The 18,939-nt window shown below is 39.6% G+C and overlaps 1 protein-coding gene across 1 annotated transcript in view; it reads right to left on the bottom strand.

Annotated features, from left to right (window-relative positions):
- The window catches only part of PAX5 (paired box 5), a 280,289-nt gene that overhangs the window by 240,973 nt on the left and 20,377 nt on the right, over positions 1-18,939 (bottom strand). Inside the window, exons 4-5 of the mRNA XM_060763745.2 lie at positions 9,848-9,912; positions 6,502-6,630 (exon numbers count right to left, since the gene is read on the bottom strand). Of these exons, the coding sequence (XP_060619728.1) occupies positions 6,502-6,630; positions 9,848-9,912 (194 nt within the window). The remainder of the gene's footprint in view (positions 1-6,501; positions 6,631-9,847; positions 9,913-18,939) is intronic.

The raw sequence follows: 18,939 nt of genomic DNA, 5'->3' as shown, positions 1-18,939 counted from the left end.
TGCACTGTGCATTACAATATGACACATGCACGGATGTCTGCAAACTACAAGCTTCATTATGAGTTAAACACTGCAAGCACACCAGGTGTAAAGAAAGACACGGTTTCTGTACACTTAGTAGCAATGTCAAAGAAATAATTCTGAAAGATCTGTCTTGCCATGCAAACACCTGAAGTATATTCCTTCTGCAGAAAATCACCCATCCCCTCCAGAACTCTCCTAGTACTGTATTCCATTGCTTCTGCTCACTTTGATGGTTTGGTTTAATTGAAACTGACACTTTTAGGAAATTAGCTAGATACTTCTTTCATCTATCATGTTCTCTCAGGGCACTTCCAGACTTCATTTAAATGTGTGCCAAAGTGGGTTTAAGAAACCCACTTAGACGCGTGTTTAAGTCCCCACACCTCTTCCCAAAAAAACACACTTTCTTGGAGGTGGGTGTCCAGATGCCCTCCTGGTACCTTCCAGAAGGGCACCCAGACACCCAGAAGCCTCCCAAAATAAGCCTTAAAATTAAAACAACATATCTGGCTGCCTTTAAAGTACTGCTGGAGTCCTCCTGGCATGTGGAAATGACACAGCAGGAGACTGTGGGCAGGGGTAGCTCAACCCATTACGCAAAGTAAGCATTTGCAGTATAGTTGATTTTGCCCAGGGGTGCTCTTGAGGTGCTCTTGGGGGAAAATAGACCTTGACATATGCGAGTTGTAGTTACTGGGATGTATAGTTCACCTACAATCAAAGGGCATTCTGAACTCCACCAATGATGGAATTGAATCAGATATGGCACACAGAACTCCCACGACGAACAGAAAATTTATATCAAGGATTGGTTGGGGGGGGGGGGGCAAAATACTGTTTGCTTACCGTTGAAAATTACCTAGGGCTGCCTCTGGCTGTGGGGCAGGGAATGGCTCCTTCCCCTCTCCCTCTCCTGCAACATTTTATTCTTAATTAATTAATTTCTGTTCTCACTGCCATCATAAACAATCATCATCAGCAAAAATTAATTAATTAAGGACTGTTATATGGTGATTGTAAGAACAGTAAGTTAAAAAAAAACCAATTCAAACTTTGCTTCACTGCCACATAGCTAAACTTGAGTCTACTATCTGAAATACAACAAAGCTGACCTACCATAGAAGAAGGTTGCAAGAATTACTATAATGGTATGTGTAAAGTACTTTGAATGCTCCAAAAGCACTGCCAGAGTGTTAAGTATTAGTACTCTATTGGCACACCCATCAGATCAATCCTTATTCAATCTGAAGTGGTGAGATACTATCATAATCGAATTATTTTCAACTCAAAGTTTTGAGCAACCTAAGGATTAGTTCAGATACACAGTCTGAGAGCTCGGCACTTCATAGTTGAATTGATAATGAATGACCACTTAAAGTCCTGGAGAGAGCAATGATACTAGTTTTCTTTTCATAGTGTTAGATGTCATCCCCACATAAAAGCAACCACTTCATGTGGTCATGAACTGATGACTATGTAACTATAAACTGCATCTAAGCGGAAGTATTTTCACTAGAGATTCTGGAACTGAACACATTTATTTTTTTTCAAATTACAATAGTCACAGTCTCTAACCTAGCACGGACACTGGCCATACTGGCAAAAAGTAGCACAAACGACAACAATGTTTGAATGACATGCTCATGTGGCAAGTGGGCTCCCCAAACTTTTCAGGGTAAGGGCCACTTCCACAGATTTGTACCAGTGATTTCATAGCAATAAGGAAATAATGGATCATTAAAGGTAATTGAACTCTGTATTTTCAAACCCTTTCTTCACTTCTTCTATAATAACCAAAGATTCAGTTTAGCGTGTTCAGTCATATTTTATGTACTAAATATAAACTTGACTTTTTAATATAATTATTCATCATGTCAGAGGCTATCATGTGAGAATTTTAAAATTCGAAGTAATTAGTCAATTGCCTGTTAAATTTTCAGCTAGTTGATTTGATTTACATAACATTGCATGGTACTAAAATCTCACTTGACACACTTTTTGAAATATTGAAGTGCAAATACCTTTAAAGGAAAGCTACACTCACACCGGCCCTATAATTTGCTAAGGCTAAAACTTTAGCTTTCCTAAAAGTAGCTGGAAGTCACCATCATTTGATGGAATAGGTCCAGGACTTTATTTTTAAAAGGTTTTTTTTTTTGTCGTGTCAGGAGCGACTTGAGAAACTGCAAGTCGGTTCTGGTGTGAGAGAATTGGCTGTCTGCAAGGACGTTGCCCAGGGGACGCCCGGATGATTTTTTGTAATGTTTTTATCATCCTTGTGGGAGGCTTCTCTCATGTCCCTGCATGATTAAAAAGCTGATAAAGGGCAATTGTGGCAGGACGAAAGCAGTTTTGGAAAGGGCTTACCACACAATATTGTGTTTTGAATTGTGATTGGATCATTTGTTTTCATGGACAAAAAAAAATCCGACAATGAATCCAATATCACTTTTGTTCTGCCATGCTCTCCTGTGCAATCATTTCCTTCCTCTGCAGTTCTGATATTGCAAGCAAAGTCTCACAAGAATGCCTCAATGTATGGCTACATAGTGGCAGCAAAATAAGGGAAAAATAGAAAAAGCATTGCATTGGCCAGGGTGAACACAGGTAGAAAATGAGGCTGTCTCCCAGGTATGCAAAGCAGTCAGCCAGTTAGTTCCTTCTCACTCACTTCTCATCTTCTCAAGAAAAACATTGACACTGATTGCCCTCTTCCTTGTGTATCTCCTCCCTACGTGAATCTCTACCCATTACCTCAGGAGGTGGCTGCTGTCAATCAAAGTCTGCTCGAGCAAAGAACCCAATAACTGGCAAAATGCCCTTCCTGAGTTGCCTTTCTCAGTCCCTCTTGATCGGTATGAGATACTCTATGCCAGGGTTGGGAAAGACTTTTTTTGTGTGTGTTTGACAATCATAGAATCCTAGAGTTGGAAGAGACCTCATGGGCCATCCAGTCCAACCCCCTGCCAAGAAACAGGAAAATTGCATTCAAAGCATCCCTGACAGATGGCCATCCATTCTCTGTTTAAAAGTCTCTAAAGAAAGAGCCTCCACATCCTTCCATAGATGGTACCTTTTCTGGCAAAAAGAAGGGTCTTGCTTTTCCTTAAACCTTCCAAGAATGGAAAATCAACTTTAAAATGGTCCCTGAGCTAATTAATTTCTTTAAATTCCAAATTTTAAACCAAAGGTAGAATTTCAGATGCTTCTAGTGTTATATAAGGAGGTGGCTTTTTGTGGTGGTTGTTGTTTCGCAATCCATGTGGGCTCCAAAATGATCTAGGGCAGAAACCTGTCTCCAAGGCTCCTTCTACACTGCCCTATATTCCAAGATCTGATCCCAAATTGTCTGCTTTAAACTGGATTGTATGTGTCTCTACTGCCAGATAATATGGAATAAGAAAATAATTTGGGATCAGATCCTGGGATACAGGAGCTGTGTGGAAGGGAACCAAGAGTCATTACTGTGAAGGGTGACAAAGAAGAATTTCAGGGGAAATATAGAAGGTGGATAGTATATTTCCACAATAGCAAATGCATTGTCTATTTTTAATGGAGTTCTTCAAAATAGGGATTGGAGTCCCAAACTACACTTTTTCCATCCTCTGATCTGCCACAAAGATTACATTTGAATCCATTGGTATGCATGAAAAGTGCATTTCTAGGAAGTCTAGGAATGGGGCAGATGGGCCACCTTTTGGGAAGGTTGTTTTGCCCACCACAACTCTATAGGAAATCCATAAAAGATTGCAATATATATCTAGCTGTTCCCCAATTTGAGCAGTGTAATGTTTAAGTTGATATATTCAGTTGGCTTTGGGGTTCCCTTTGTGTTTTTTATTGTGTACCTTCACTGCTTTCCTTCTAGTGCCCTTTTTTATTTTAATAAGCTTTATTTATATTGTTGAGCTGAACTGACTTCCTCTTTACATTTTCAAGGATTACATAGCTTTCCCACAGTGTATGACTTTAGATTATTGGGTACACTGATGAATGTTGGATGGAGAGAAGAAAAGATGGGCTAAGCATTGGTCCATGAACATATCTCATCTGGAGCTGTGCACCTAGAATCATAGAGTTGGAAGAGACCTCGTGGACCATCCAGTCCAACCCCCAAGAAACAGTAAAACTGCATTCAAAGCACTCCCGAGAGGTGGCCATCCAGCCTGTTTAAAAGCCTACAAAGAAGGCACCTCTGCCACACTCCAGGCCAGAGAGTTCCACTGCTGAACAGCTCTCACAGTCAGGAAGTTGAGTTGTTGTAGGTTTTTTTGGGCTATATGGCCATGTTCTAGAAGCATTCTTTCCTGATGTTTTGCCTGCATCTATGGCAAGCATCCTTAGAGGTTGTGTGGTCAGGAAGTTCTTCCTTTCTCCTTTCCTATAGTTTGAAGCCATTGTTCCATGCCCTAGTCTCCAGAGCAGCAGAAAACAAGCTTGCTCCCTCCTCCCTAGGACTTCCCCTCACATATTTATACATGGCCATCATGTTTCCTCTCAGCCTAAAGCAACTTTCTTTCTTACATATTCACTGGCACTTTTCTCCAAAGGAATGTTGAATCAGCTCTGAGGCAGTTGCATAATGCACAGAGCTGATTTGGCTTAACACAGAGCTATGCCACTTAATGTGGCCTTGAACCACATTAACAGAAGCCCAGAGCTTCCCCAAACTTCAGAGTAACCCATAAATTCTGACATATGTAACCAAGTGTGTTGCATCCTATTTGAGAAGTGATTGTGGTTGGTTATGGTTACACCACCATCCCTCTTTCCTCAGGTTCTGGCAGCCGAGGGACAGGGAATGGCACCTACCTTGTTCCCTAAATCTGCTGTTTGCAGTGCCCACCGGTCCCGAAAATGAGCCTCTTCATAGCTCAGTGTCTGGAGTGGCAATAGCCAGCACAATGAAGCTATCTGAGAAGGGAAGGGGGGGGGGGAGCAATTGCTCATTCTCCCCTCCCCTTTCTATGTCACTTCAATGCTCTGGAAATCAGCACTCCAGGCAGTGTCCATCTCCATTTTCATGCCTGGTCAATACTGCAAACTGCAGCTCGAGGGGGGCAAAGCAATAGTCATGGTTGAATTGGCAAACTGGTTCCAGCATCACTCATCCATGCAGATACCATCCAGCCACCAGGACAGCTCAAGGCTGGGCAGTTTAGCTTCTGCCCAGCTACCCAACCAGCTTGGGTGCAGAGAGTGAAACCTCCAGCAATGCTGAACCCAAGTACTACGCTCATGATCAGCATTACTGTTTTTGCCCTGTCAAGATGCACCCTTAGTGACTGAGGAACAATTAGGAGCAAGTGCAGGTGGTGGTAAAAAAAGCCATTGGAGGAATATGGTGTTTCCAGAGTATTTCCTTAGGGAGTTGGCATGGTCACAGTCACTCTCATTGTGAGTTCTATCATTCCTTGTCTCGAGAAAAATAAGTTTTAATATTTCCCTTTTTAAATACCAGTTGTTTTAGCATGCCAAACAAAATAGCTTAAAATAAATTAATGCCTTTGATTCTGAACCCCACTAATTCACATTTCTCCTTGCTGCTTAAAATTGGTCCACACAGATTAATCAACAAAAGTTTCTGTTGATTAATCTGTCAATTAATACATTTAAAACCTAAGCCTTCTACATAGCATTCCAGCCTGGGAAATTAATGAGAATTCAACTGCAGCTGGACCCATTCTGAAAAGGTGTTAAAGAATGACTTGGACCAAAACATGCTGAGTGATGCCAATGGTAATGAATTGCTGCTGAACTGTCCAAAGACCTGTTTCAACCAAAAAGCAAATCTAAATAAACAAAAGGCTTAAACTGTAACACCACTCCTCACTACAATGCTTTCTATACTAAGATACAGAGTTGTACATGAATCAGAATACCACAATATAAAGGGTGACGATAAAAAAGGACTTTGTTAACCCACTCTCATTTGGATTGATTATGCAGGAAAAATCAGGGGCATTGCCCAATTTTCAAATTAACACAATCATGCAACAGGTGTTTTACCATGTTGTCAATTCGTATGGTAATTAGTGTCCTTTGGAAAGTCCAGATTCCCATCTTTTGAGTGATGATGATTATGTCAAGGTCTCATCCATCCTCCTCCAACCATAATTCAAATGTGGTCACATTATTGGACAAAAGGTTACAATTGTGATCCTCAAAATAAATATGGCCGAGGAGATAGATTTAGTACAATTGCTCATTTTGAATCTCACAGTTTTGCCCAAAGGTGGACTCATAACTTCTAGGCAGGTGATTTTGTACAGACATTTTGCAACTCTTCACTGTATTAGACCTTTCATTTAAAACAAAACAACAGTAATGGGAAACAACAAAATCTTGATTTATCTCAAAGTTGGAAAAATCTTGGTTGTGAAAAGTGGACATTAGATAGTAACCATAGAAACTGAGCACGCAATTCTTTTGCAAATGTAATAATGTGGAATGAAAAGAACTGTTTGTTTGTTTTACCTTCATCTCTTTTGCGCTTGTTGCTTTCAGCACTGGGAGATGTAATTCCCAGAATCCCACTGATGGAGTAGGAGGAGCCTGCTGAGTCCGTGCTTACAGATGACACTTGTGTCACCGACCCCGTTGAGGCTGTGATAAGAAAGAAATGAATCAGCGCACAGGCACATGAAAAAAAAAATATAATAATGATAATGTTGTTTCTGCCGTGACTATAATGTAATAGCTCTATCTACAACACTTCTTCAGTGGTGCCATTGGAAAGAGGGAGGGAGATAAGAAAAAAAACGAGAAACTTTGCAGCCTGGATGCATGCTTAAGCATTTACATGTAATTTTGTGGCATGTCGCAGAATCTGACCTTACATTGTTTGTTTTAAGTGCTGTGATAAAGAAGATTAGTTTATACAGCACTGTATTAAATTAGTTTATACAGCACTGTATTAAATTAGTAACATGTACCTTTGCAAGCACTGCAGAAATCGTTTACTTGTCCCCACTTTTATTATATCCTAGCTTGGGTACCCAGCATTGCCCGGATTATTTGAAAAAGTATTTTTTTTAATTTTACAAATGCATAAGGTTATGGATTAACTACAACTCCCATCATGCCAGGTTAACCCCGAGAAACTCCATCAGTACTTAAAGTTTGTTATGTTGGGCAAGTTAGCTCTAGATGCATCCTCAGTGGGGTTCAGTGTGCTCTCTTGATGTAGGGTAAACTACAATTCCCACTATGGTGAGTCAGTCCTCTCAAACCCTCCAGTATGTTGAGTTAGTCATGAGTTCTGTGTGACAAGTGTGATCCAGGTCCATCATCAGTGGAAGTCACTGTTTGTCTCATTGTGGGTGAACTACAACTCCCAGAAAGGGAAGTCAGCTCCCCCTCCAGTAATCAAATTTCGGCATATCAGATATGTTTGCCAAGTTTTGTCCAGGTCCATCAGTATTTGGGTTCACAGTGCTCTTTGGATGTAGGTGAACTACCCCAAATCAAGGTGAATTTCCCCTAAAGACCACCAGTACTTTTTGCTGGTCATGAGGGCTCTGTGTGCCAACTTTGGTCCAATTCCATCTTTGGTGGAGTTCAGAGTGCTCCTTGATTGCAGGTGAACTATAAATCCCAGTACCTACAACTCCAAAATGTCCAGGCCAATTCCCCTCAAAACCCACCAGTATTCAAATTTGGGCATATCGGGTATGCATGCCAAGTTTGGTGCAGAACCATCCTTGTTTGGGTTCATAGTGTGCTCTGGAGGTAGTTGAACTGCAACTCCTATAAATCCCTCCAAAGACCTCCAGTATGTTTTGTTGGTCATGCGGCTTCTGTGTGCCAAGTTAGTTCCAGGTCCATTGCTGGTGGAGTTCAAGATGCTCTTAGATTGCATGTGAACTATACAGTACCTACAACTCCTATAAATCATGGTGAATTCTCCCTAAACCTCTCTAGTATGTTCAGTTGCTGATCAATTCCTCTGTTTGCTGTGTGCCATAGAAAAGAATAGAAAAGGTTTAAGGGAGAGACAGTGAAAAGGGTCATGCAAATTCCACACCAATGAAAAGAGTAAGAAACACTGGGATGCCTGTGGTGGAGGAAACACATAAAATCTAGGATGAAATAGTCCCCGTATGAAAGACTTCACTTGGGTGGTGGGCAGTATAGTGTTTGTGGAGGACATCGGCATGCTCTTGTACAGAAGTGGGACCTATTGCTGTTTGTGGAAGCAGGAGCTTGTCTGTGTAAGTGATGCTTCAGCCACATACACACATACATATTTTCACTTTTATTATGTGTATAAATATCTTTAATATCCATAGTTGCCAAAATGAAAATGGAGTGGATTCTTGCACCTTTAATTGTTGTGTCAAAAAGGGAATTTTAGCATTCACTACTTCTTATGCAACCTGATAACAACCAATACCTGCTGAAATTCCTTTTCTACATAAATATTAAAGATGTAGGAGCTCTCTCTAGTTCTCATTCTTTCCATTCTATTGATGTTAGTTAATGTTTTTACTCCAAATATTTTGAATCCCAGCATCCAGAAGTCCCTCCCAGCTTGATGTATAGCCACAGATTCTGGGCACCGAAGTGCAAAATATTTAGCAGATGAAATGATGAGCCTGTATGCCATGAAAGATAGTGAGAGAGGACTGTATCCAGCTGCCAAGTGATTTTCCAACCAATAAGAAGGTAATACTTTTTAATATTTAAATTATTTCATAAACATCTTATTATTAACTGATAAAATAATCTTGTAAAGAAGACCAATGTCACCATTTCATGTTATGAAGGGAAGCACTGCAACTTAAAGAAATACAACCTTATGATAGAGCTTGGAAGGAATTATGCAGAGGGAAATATTTCAATCTGCATAAAGAAAAGGGGGCAATTTAAATCAATCCAAAACTTTTCATGAAAACCTGCTTCACAACCAAGTTAAACTAAAAAAAATGGCTCCTCTCATTGACTCAGCAGGACTTTCTTGTTGTGTGCCTTCAAGTTGTTTTTAATGTATGGTTGCCAAGAGTGGTGGTTTGCTTTTGTCTTCCTATGAGGCCAAAAATGTGACTGGTTTCACTCAGTGGGTTTCCATGGCCAAGCAGAGATTTGAACCCTTTCTCCAGAGTCATAGTTCAGCACTCAAACCATTTCATAATACACCAGCCAGATTACATTGGCTATAATATTTTAAATGAGTAGTTTGAGTTAACTGAATTGCTCTTAAACAACAGTGTGTTCCTATGTCTCCAACCGCAGAAAGTAGACTCCACTAGAAGAAGAAGAAAATGAATTAAAGTCCATCACTCTTTGAATAGTAGAGTTAGATGGCATGCATCTGAATTAGGTAAAGGATGGGCAGAAGCAGAATAAAGTTTCCAAAGTTTTGCTACCTCTTCACTCAAAATTGTAAGTGCACAAAGCATTATGGAAGGGATGGTTGATAGAAGAAAAAAACACATTCAAAACTACTTACTGACTAATGATGCAGAAAATGTTATGAATAACTATCCCTTTCTTGATTTATTACTTTAATTATCTGACATTCTATAGACCCCCATTAGCAGGATGGTTTTTTTTTTCTTTTTGGTTTAGATTTCAATTTTCTGTCTCATGGTGAAAGCTATTTATCATAATAATCAGTAAAATTCAAAACCTTTTAGCAGTATTTATAAAATTCATTTACCATGTTCAGCCCTTGGAGAATGACAAAGAAGGTGCATTAGTACGTGTGCTGAAGTGTTCTATGCAGAATTATCTGCCCATAAGAGTGATTAAAAGTTCTTTAGAACGAATTATATTATAGATATATATGTTTCTTTAAAAGTATATAAAAAGTTTCCCTTACCTATGCTGTGACTAGAGGCTGGGACTTGCTGGTTGGGTGGTTGCTGTACCTTTGTCCGTATAATCCTGAATAATAGACAAATGGCTACTTACTGTTAGGTATACAACAACAGAAAACAAATTAACTGTGCAGCATAATTAAGCATAGTGGGTGTCCAAGCAAATTGTTCCAATTCATTTGTCACAAAATTTGTGAGTATCTGAAAAACTGGATGACGCTGAAATTTAACTAAATATGATGTTGGCCATTAATGAAAATGAAATGTATGTCTATTTTAAGACATTCACAAATGTCACTAGGAATTCCTTGCAGTCTTGTGAACCTCTGGATAGCCACTGAAGAAATGGGCCAAGTCATATACCATATAAAAGCATGCATATATCATTTCCACACCAGTGGTCCCGATTCATAGGTATTGTACTAGAAAACTACCTCTTAGTAATTAAATCAGTGGTTCCAAAGCTTTTTTTTGACCAGGGACCACTTGATCAGGGACCACTTTGACCAGGGACCACATTCTAACATTAGTACCAAAAGGGTTACAAATCTGTTTTTTGTCAACTTTGGTTTGGTTATTTGGGGCGCTGATTCAGAAAATTGCATTGGATAGACCACATCAGCTCTAGTTTGTCATACAGAACATATGCCATCCAGTAGTCACCATCTGCTCTCCCATGGAAAACCATATTTAATAATCTAGAGCTGATGTGGTCTATCCAATGCAATTTTTGAACCAGCACCTGAAATAACCCCAGGAAGAGGCCTAAAAACAACGACACCAAGGCAACCCGGGTTCCAGGTGCCACATGGAATGGCTCTGCTCAGGAGGAGGAAAAGAAGCAGCAATCAAGAGGCTTGTTGTCATGCCATTCATAGGTAGCTAGCCTCTCCCCTCCCAACATCCTTGTTGCCTTGGCAGTATAAGAGGGTTTTGCAATAGTAGAGTTAGATGGCATGCATCTGAATTAGGTAAAGGATGGGCAGAAGCAACGGTGTAATAATGGTGAGGTCGTGGGTCATGTTTTAGTTTTTGGGGACCACTGGTGGTCCATGGACCACAGGTTGGGAATCACTGAATTAAATATATACAATATCTCATTCAATGCCATTTATGATCTTTAAAACAAAAAGTGAAAATTGGTTATTGTTGATCATTGGCGCTTTTATTCATAGCCTACAATCCTGGCAGTCAACTTTCCACCTTCATGAACTCAATGTTATGAGAATTGGCAGGACGTGCCTTGAGGTTATTGAAGAAAGCTATGAAGCTCCAGATACCACCATAGGACATGCCATGTTACTTCTGTTGGGTTTCCTCTCTGTTTATTCCTATAGATTCATTACATCAAAATACAGAAGTGTTCTGGGTATTAATATTACCATAAACTGAGGTTTGGTGACACCTTATTTAAACTGATATAGTTATCTGAGCTCATTCTTTACTTCAAAATATTTATTTACACCACCACAGCCATGGAATACTCAATTGTGTGCTCAGTTGTTTCTGTGCTCAGGGCAATAAATGTATATATATTTTTAAAAGAACATCATAGAAAAGAAATGTTAATATAAAATAGTAAGTAGTGTTATAACTGAAAAGAAGAGGTGGGTGAAGGACAGTCAACACAAGGAGATCCACTCTGCACATTTTCCAAGTGGTGCAAATGGGAATTGTGACTGATTTAAATAAGAACAAGATTGATGCACTCGCTACAGAGTGATCTTTATTTAAATAGCACACTGCTAATTGACATAATTCTCCACACAGTATCTATATGTCTGTTTTAATATAATATTTTAGCTAGAATCTTCTGGACTGATTATTTCCTCTGTGGCATGGTCACGATCCCAGCTTTTTCCTAGTTATTACACAGTTTTGTTTATTTAATGTTAATCGTTTGCACACAAAAATCCTGCAATTTTTAGAATTTTTTTTAATATTCCAGAACAGCCACAAAAATAATATCAGTTCCAAATGATTGTATCTGTCTCTCTCTCCCTTTGCATTATTTGCCAATCTGTAACATAAAAAATGATTACTATGTTTCAATGTAGTTTTGCTATGTTCCTCCTCAACAACCAATTAGTATGCAGCCCAGTTTGACTCATCCTCTCTTTCCCCCAATTTTTATAGAAGAGGATTTAAAAAAACTATTTGGAATTATCTTCCCACCAAAAGGTTGACTTAAAATAATAATAATAATAATAATAATAATAATAATAATAATAACAACAATAATAACAATAACAATAACAATAACAATACATATAAGACAGTATCTTATTTTCAGGGAAACACTGTATGTAACAAAATTTGAAAATGTTTCTGTTTCTGGTTTGAAAGTGTTATTTCCTGTTTAAATGTGCAGTATTCACTTTGAAGTAGTTGTTATACTCCAGAAACTATGTTGAATTCGTTGAAATTCGATGAGATGTTTATTGAAAAACGATAGCAAAAACGTACTGCAGGATGTCCCACAAAAACAAAGTTTTTGCAGTTTAATAAGCTTTTTCCATGTTTTTATGATAGAACCAATTACAAAATGGCATTTATAACCCAGGAACAAAAATTATGTTACAATGTTTTATTTTCCACAGATGGCACTAAAAAAATAGTACCCAGGCCTAAGAAGCATATTAAAGAACATGTTAAATGTATTTCCAGCTCACGAAATATCCCCGGATGACCCTAAAAATGTAGGAGACCAGAATGATGGAAGCATAAATCCTTGATGAGAAGTAATGACTTCTGAGCAGAATGGAAACATTCACAGACATTAATCAGAAGTATCCATTGTCTAAACAGGACAAGGTCTCTCTTCTTGCAATGGCAACAGATAATGTGCCCATCCCTCTTAAATGGGCCACACGTTTGCAGTTTAAAGATGTTGCTCTATGTAGTTTTTTTCCCTCTTTATCTCCACAAAATCAGCAGAAGGTGATGACCACTTTTGAAGTAGAGCTTCCAGGGATCTTAGTGCAGAAGTCAGAAAGAAGCCATCTTCATTCCCAAAATAGGAGCCCCCGGTGGCGCAGTGGGTTAAAGCCCTGTGCCGACAGGACTGAAGACTGACAGGTAGCAGGTTCAAATCCGGGGAGAAGCGGATGAGCTCCCTCTATCAGCTCTAGCTCCTCATGCGGGGACATGAGAGAAGCCTCCCACAAGAATGATAAAACATCAAATCATCTGGGCGTCCCCTGGGCAATGTCCTTGCAGACAGCCAATTCTCTCACAACAGGAGTGGTCACTCCTGACATGACCAAAAAAAATCCCAAAATTGTTTAGACGGATTCGAGTTTTATGTTCCCTTATTACTGCTGGGTGCCTTCATTTTTCATCATCTACTTCTTGTAGACCAATGGTTCACAACCTGTGAGTCCCCAGGTGTTTTGGCTTACAACTCCCAGAAATCCCAGCCAGTTTACCAGCTATCAGCATTTCTGGGAGTTGAAAGCCAAAACATCTGGGGACCCCCAAGCTGAGAACCACTGTTATAGACTGATTAATATTATAGGTTGGAGGGCTATCCTAGGTATGTTGCCAGAAAGGAAGGTCATCATGCAAAATTTGAAACAGTGAGTACATATCTCTGAAAGCTGAGGGACTACCAGTAGAGTGTGGTTGAACATGGCTTCCTGCATTGATAGTACAAAGACTAAGCAACCAAGGCATTTCTCTCCAGATATGAGAGAGAAGCAACTTCTCCCTATTCCACAAGTCACTTCTGGCTCCCTGATATGTGCCCATGTTGGCCTGCATCCTAGGTAGACTACACTGTAGTGGACTCACTAAATCAATTGTGGAATCAACACTTGTGTGAATCTCATTTATTTAATGGGTTTTCTTTAATTGAGACTAGAAATAGGATCTAGACCAGTGGTTTCCAAACTTTTTTGACCTGGAATCACTTGACCAGAGACCACTTTGACCAGAAACCCCTTGAAGAGGGACCACTTTGACCAGGAACCACTCTCCAACATTAGTACCAAAAGAATTACAAGTCTGTTTTTGGTCAACTTAAATTCAGTTTGGCTATTTGGAGTGCTGATTCAGAAAATTGCATTGGATAGACCACATCAGCTCTAGTAGTCATCTGCTTGCCCCACAGAAACCCATATTTAATAATCTAGAGCTGATGTGGTAGTAGTAATCTTTCGTGGGTAGTCACCCTCTCCCCTCCTGACATCCCTGTTGCTTCAGCACTATAGGAGGTTTTCGCGAGACCAGTCGCTCCTGTTGCTGCATGGTTTTGAGGTAACGGTGTAGTAATGGTGAAGTCACAGGCCATATTTTCATTATTGTGGACCACTGGTAGACTATGGACCACAGGTTGGGAAGCACTGATCTAGACCATGATTTTTTTTTAACCAACATGCATGTTTCCTTCACCTCTTTACAGACTCGTAGATTCATCAAATAGTTCGTGGCCTACCACTTAAAATATGAATTGTCCATAAATGTGATTGGATTTCATTAGGTATTCACATAAACATGAAAATGTCCCTTTTCCCTCCACTTCAATGAATCCCATAATGTCCTGCAGTTTAATCTCCCTCTCAGATTATTCTGCATTTTTAAATGTTTATGTTTCATCAGTACTTGAAAAGGTTACTTTTGTGGGCTACAGATCTCACAATTTTTTGAACCATGCTGGTCTGGAAATTCTAAATATTGTAATCCAAAAAAAGTAATTGTATTCAAGCTCTGAGATATAACTTCTAATTTGATTATTTACTCCTTCAAGGGGCATTAAATTTCCACTTGCCTGAGGACTGTAAACATTAACTGTGCCACATATAATAACAGAAACACACACACTAGCTATATGTCTATATCTTGTATCCCTCCACTTGTACCTTATCATCCCAGAGCTATAAAGCATTTTATTCACTATGGGTGAATTCAAGTTTACTTGTCATTCTGCAAACATTTTTTTCTCCTCAGCAGTCAGACAAAGAATGCAAGCAGGGCCCAGCTGAGCCGGCACAGTGTTTTATCAATTATTGGAGGAGAATCAAGACCCTGCTGTGAGTACCAGACCTAGAAGAATGAACTGAAAGGGAGGGAAGAATGACTAGCTTTTCTTACCTCAATCCCAGACACATTACTTAGCAAGTTCCATTAATTTTAGTGGGTTTTAACTTCGACATAATGATTTTCTAAATGGCAATATTTTGAAATAGAAGTGAATAGGACCTCAGGAAAAATGCCATGTTTGCACAGAGGTAAAGAAGAGGACGTTAACCCCACTGCATTTACTTATGTAGATCAAATACAGCTAATTTTAACCAAAGCTGATATTCTTTTATTTTCTAGATGTGAATAGTAGGCAAGATATCAACCTTCTCAAACCTTCCATGTATACATAGAGCCTGCTAGCTATTGAAGGGAAGGCTGACCTCGTGCACACTACACTGATTTTTTTCCGTGTCTTACTTTTCCTTCACATGCAAGTATTTGAAAGGGGGCAGAAATACAAACAACACTTAAATTCCACTGATACTTATTCTTTTAGAAACATATTTAGCATCCAGTTGGTGTTCCTCCATGATATAAAGCTCTTTGTACAATGAAGAATTATGATGGTGGATCGGATATTCCCCCCCCCCCCAAAAAAAAATCCTGAACTATCTCCCACACTGTTCAGAACTCATTCCTTTTGAATAGATTTTGAGGGGACAGGGATTGCAGGGATGAGTTAGCGAAAATTATCCACCTCCACTACACAAAAGAGTCTTCTTTGGGAAGGGGAACATCTACAGTGAACCGTTATCTGAAAGGGTGAGTGAATGAGATCTGTGACCGCTACGCAACGCCACAAAGCTGATTCGGGTTAACACAGGTCAAAAGCACTTACCACAGTCTTGAACCGCATTAACCAAAGTTGCAGAGGAAACTGCAGCTTTGGATCTGTGTAAGAGGTTGGGACAATTTCCAAGATGTAACTGGCTGCAAGTGTTTATACAGCCATTCTGTATGTCTTGGGCTCAGGAAGCACAAGGGCACTCATGATCTCCTTCCCATTCTCAAAGGCAATCAGACAAGAGAAGACAGAAAAGAAGGGGAAATTCATCCTCTTCCTTTCCCTCTTTCCTCTCCTGCGTTGCTCTGGCGCCTCGGCTGGCATCACTCCAAGTGATGAGCAATTAACATTTGCCATATTGTAGCCACTGACCATTGCAATGATGAGAATGAGAGGAGGATAGTGATGGTGGTCATCTGGTGGTGCCGAACCAGGTACCCACTGACCATTGGCATGATGAGAAAGGGAGGAGGACAATGATGGTGGCTGTCTGGTGGTGCCAAGCCAGGTTCAGTGCTGCTGAACAGTCAGAATTTTTTTCCACCTCCATGGGGGGTAGAAACTATCCCAAGGCTGATTTGAAAATAGGCATTCCAGATTGGCCCTGGGTTAATTTCATGTAAAGCTGACCTAGGTGAACCAATCAGTCTTACAACCTAAGACCAAATCTTCATTTATCTCCACTTTATGTTCCTAAGTGAGACAAAGATAATAACAGTCTTTTCTAGCTTGTGGTCTGGAGCAGTGATGGAGAACTTTTAAAAGTCGGAGTGCCCAAAACAGAGGAAAGGAGGGTTGGGCACTTGGGAGGTGAACGGAGGGGGGTGAGCAGGGGAGCAAATGGGGGCAACCCTTTGGGTGAGAGGAGGGGGAGAGAAAGGGGTGAGTGGGTGAGTGAGCAAAATGGCAGGCAAGCGGGCGAGCAAGCAAACAAGCAGGGTCAGGCAATGACACGCATGCCTGGAGAGAGGGTGCTGCATCCCCCTTTTGACACACATGCCATAAGTTTACCACCACTGGTCTAGAGCATTGAATATTCAGTATGCTATCTGATTGGATATATTTACTTAGGAGAATGCCGGAAACTGAAGTGAAATGTTAAGTCAATGCAACTGAATCCATACCCATCCATACCCATCTCACTCATCCTCTCCTGTCTAGGCAGAAGATTTCACTACTGAAACTAAACAAGTCTAGCTCCATAAGCTGCCAAGATGGGAGACCATTTGATAACCATAAGGTGTAAATAAATATATAGATATACATAAGGAATGTAAACAATAATTACAGGTATAAGAAATAAATCTTCCCCTCTGTTTTCTGGCTTATTGCTTTATATTTTAACCTGTCTTCTCTCATTAGGGTTTCCCTTCACAACCTAGCTATAGGTAGTCAACTCCTTGGGATGGGGTCATGATGCAGATATTATGTATTCGGTCCACGTATATTCAATGCTGGCTCTGCTCACTCCTTCCCCAGTTTCATTGCTCTACTAACGTGGAGAGTAGATTATTGCTAAGGACTCCCCAAAATTAGGGATTCCAATTGCATGGACAGTATACATATGTAAGAGAAGCTTTCATTGTGTAAACATGCCACAGAAATGGAAATAATAGGAAGCATACTCCTGTTCTCATGATTCAACACATTGTCAGATCAATAAGAAGTGATATTATTATATTTGTCGTTTGATATTAGTTGTAGTCAGAAGGCTGGAAGAATATTGAGTAATTGGTGTAGAATATTGAGTGAAGTGAATTTGTGCATGGATAGTGATTGATTGATTGATTGACTGATTGATTGATTGATTGATTGATTGAGGAAGTGACAGTAGGAAGTACTGTGAAGATTGTACAGGAATAGAATTTGGAAAAAGTCAGACTGGATGGGGAAATGGCTTATGAGGAATGAGAGAAAGGGACTGCAGTGACAAATGGGTGGTTCATTAAGAAATTTGTGTGTTCATTATGGTATACCTACAAGTCATTTCTGACGCATAGTCAACCTATCTAAGACTAAAATGGTGTGACTTGCCTAAGGTCACCCAGTGGTTTTTCATGGCCAAGCAAGGATTCAAACACTGTTCTCCAGAGCTATAGATCAGCACTCAAACTACTATGCCACACTAGATCCTGTTTGTCAGCCGTGCTCTAAAACGTTTAAACCCTACATTATAAGTTCCTATGTTATGAACAATAAAAAGTTCTTCCTTAGAAAGTGACAAACCTTCGATAATAATAGACATAATCATTAACAATGGTCTTGATAAAGACCTTTGGTATTCATCCATATGTGGAGGGGGTGAAAGTGGAGTGGGTAGATCAAAAGGCAAAATGGCACTTCCTAAAAGAATCCACAACCTTATGTGACTGTGGAACGGAACAGACAACTCCGCATCTGTATACCTGTCCACTATGCCCTGCCTCATGTACAAAGGATGAATTGTTGGAGGCTACAGACAATGCAGTTGCTGTTGCCCGTTTCTGGTCAAAAGATATTTAGCCACTTCTGCTCCTTCTATTTTTATCTGTTTTATACTAATTTATCTAAGGCTTTTGATATGAAATTAAGAAAAACAATAAAAAGTGAAATAACATCCATATAACACCTTGAATCATGTATTTGTTGTCTTTATTGTTTAATAGTATCTATGGTCACCAATCATTGTTACTAATGATGTGGCAAAGTAGAACCCATGAGCAAGAAAGAATCATCTTGTTGGAAGGAGGTCCAGTAAGGACCCTGGCAGAATCAATACTCTTAGGTACATATCTATTTTTATGTTATTTCACACAGAGAGGAGGAAGGGGAGAAAGGGAACGGTGAGTTTCACAATGTCTGAACCATAAAATGAAGACAAGACAGTGGCAGGGCTGTTTTGGAGTCCAGAGAACATGTCACTGTATGATTTGAAGTATTTTTTCTTAATAACTCCAGAAATGGCACAATAATATTAAAGTCGACTGAAATGTGATATAAGAAATAAAGGTATGGACGGCAGCATTTCAATATGTACTGGTTGAATTCATCTGAACATATTTCCAGCTAAATCTGCTCAGAAAGATTTTTTAAAAAAAACACTTAGTATCAGTCCTAAACCTCCCAAACAGGCTTCAAATTAACATCACGGTTTTGAAGAAACTTTTTCTTATTTCTGAGGAGTAATTTTGTAGTTGCTTTTAAAAAGATATATGAGTAGCACAAAACACATTATTCTTCTGTCCACCTCATCATCATCATCATCATCATCATCATCATACCCATAATAAAGCACAAAGAACAACATAA

This window comes from Anolis sagrei, chromosome 2 (genome assembly GCF_037176765.1).
Source record: "Anolis sagrei isolate rAnoSag1 chromosome 2, rAnoSag1.mat, whole genome shotgun sequence".
Taxonomy (NCBI): Eukaryota; Metazoa; Chordata; class Lepidosauria; order Squamata; family Dactyloidae; genus Anolis; species Anolis sagrei.
This window is presented reverse-complemented; position numbering and strand designations above follow the sequence as displayed.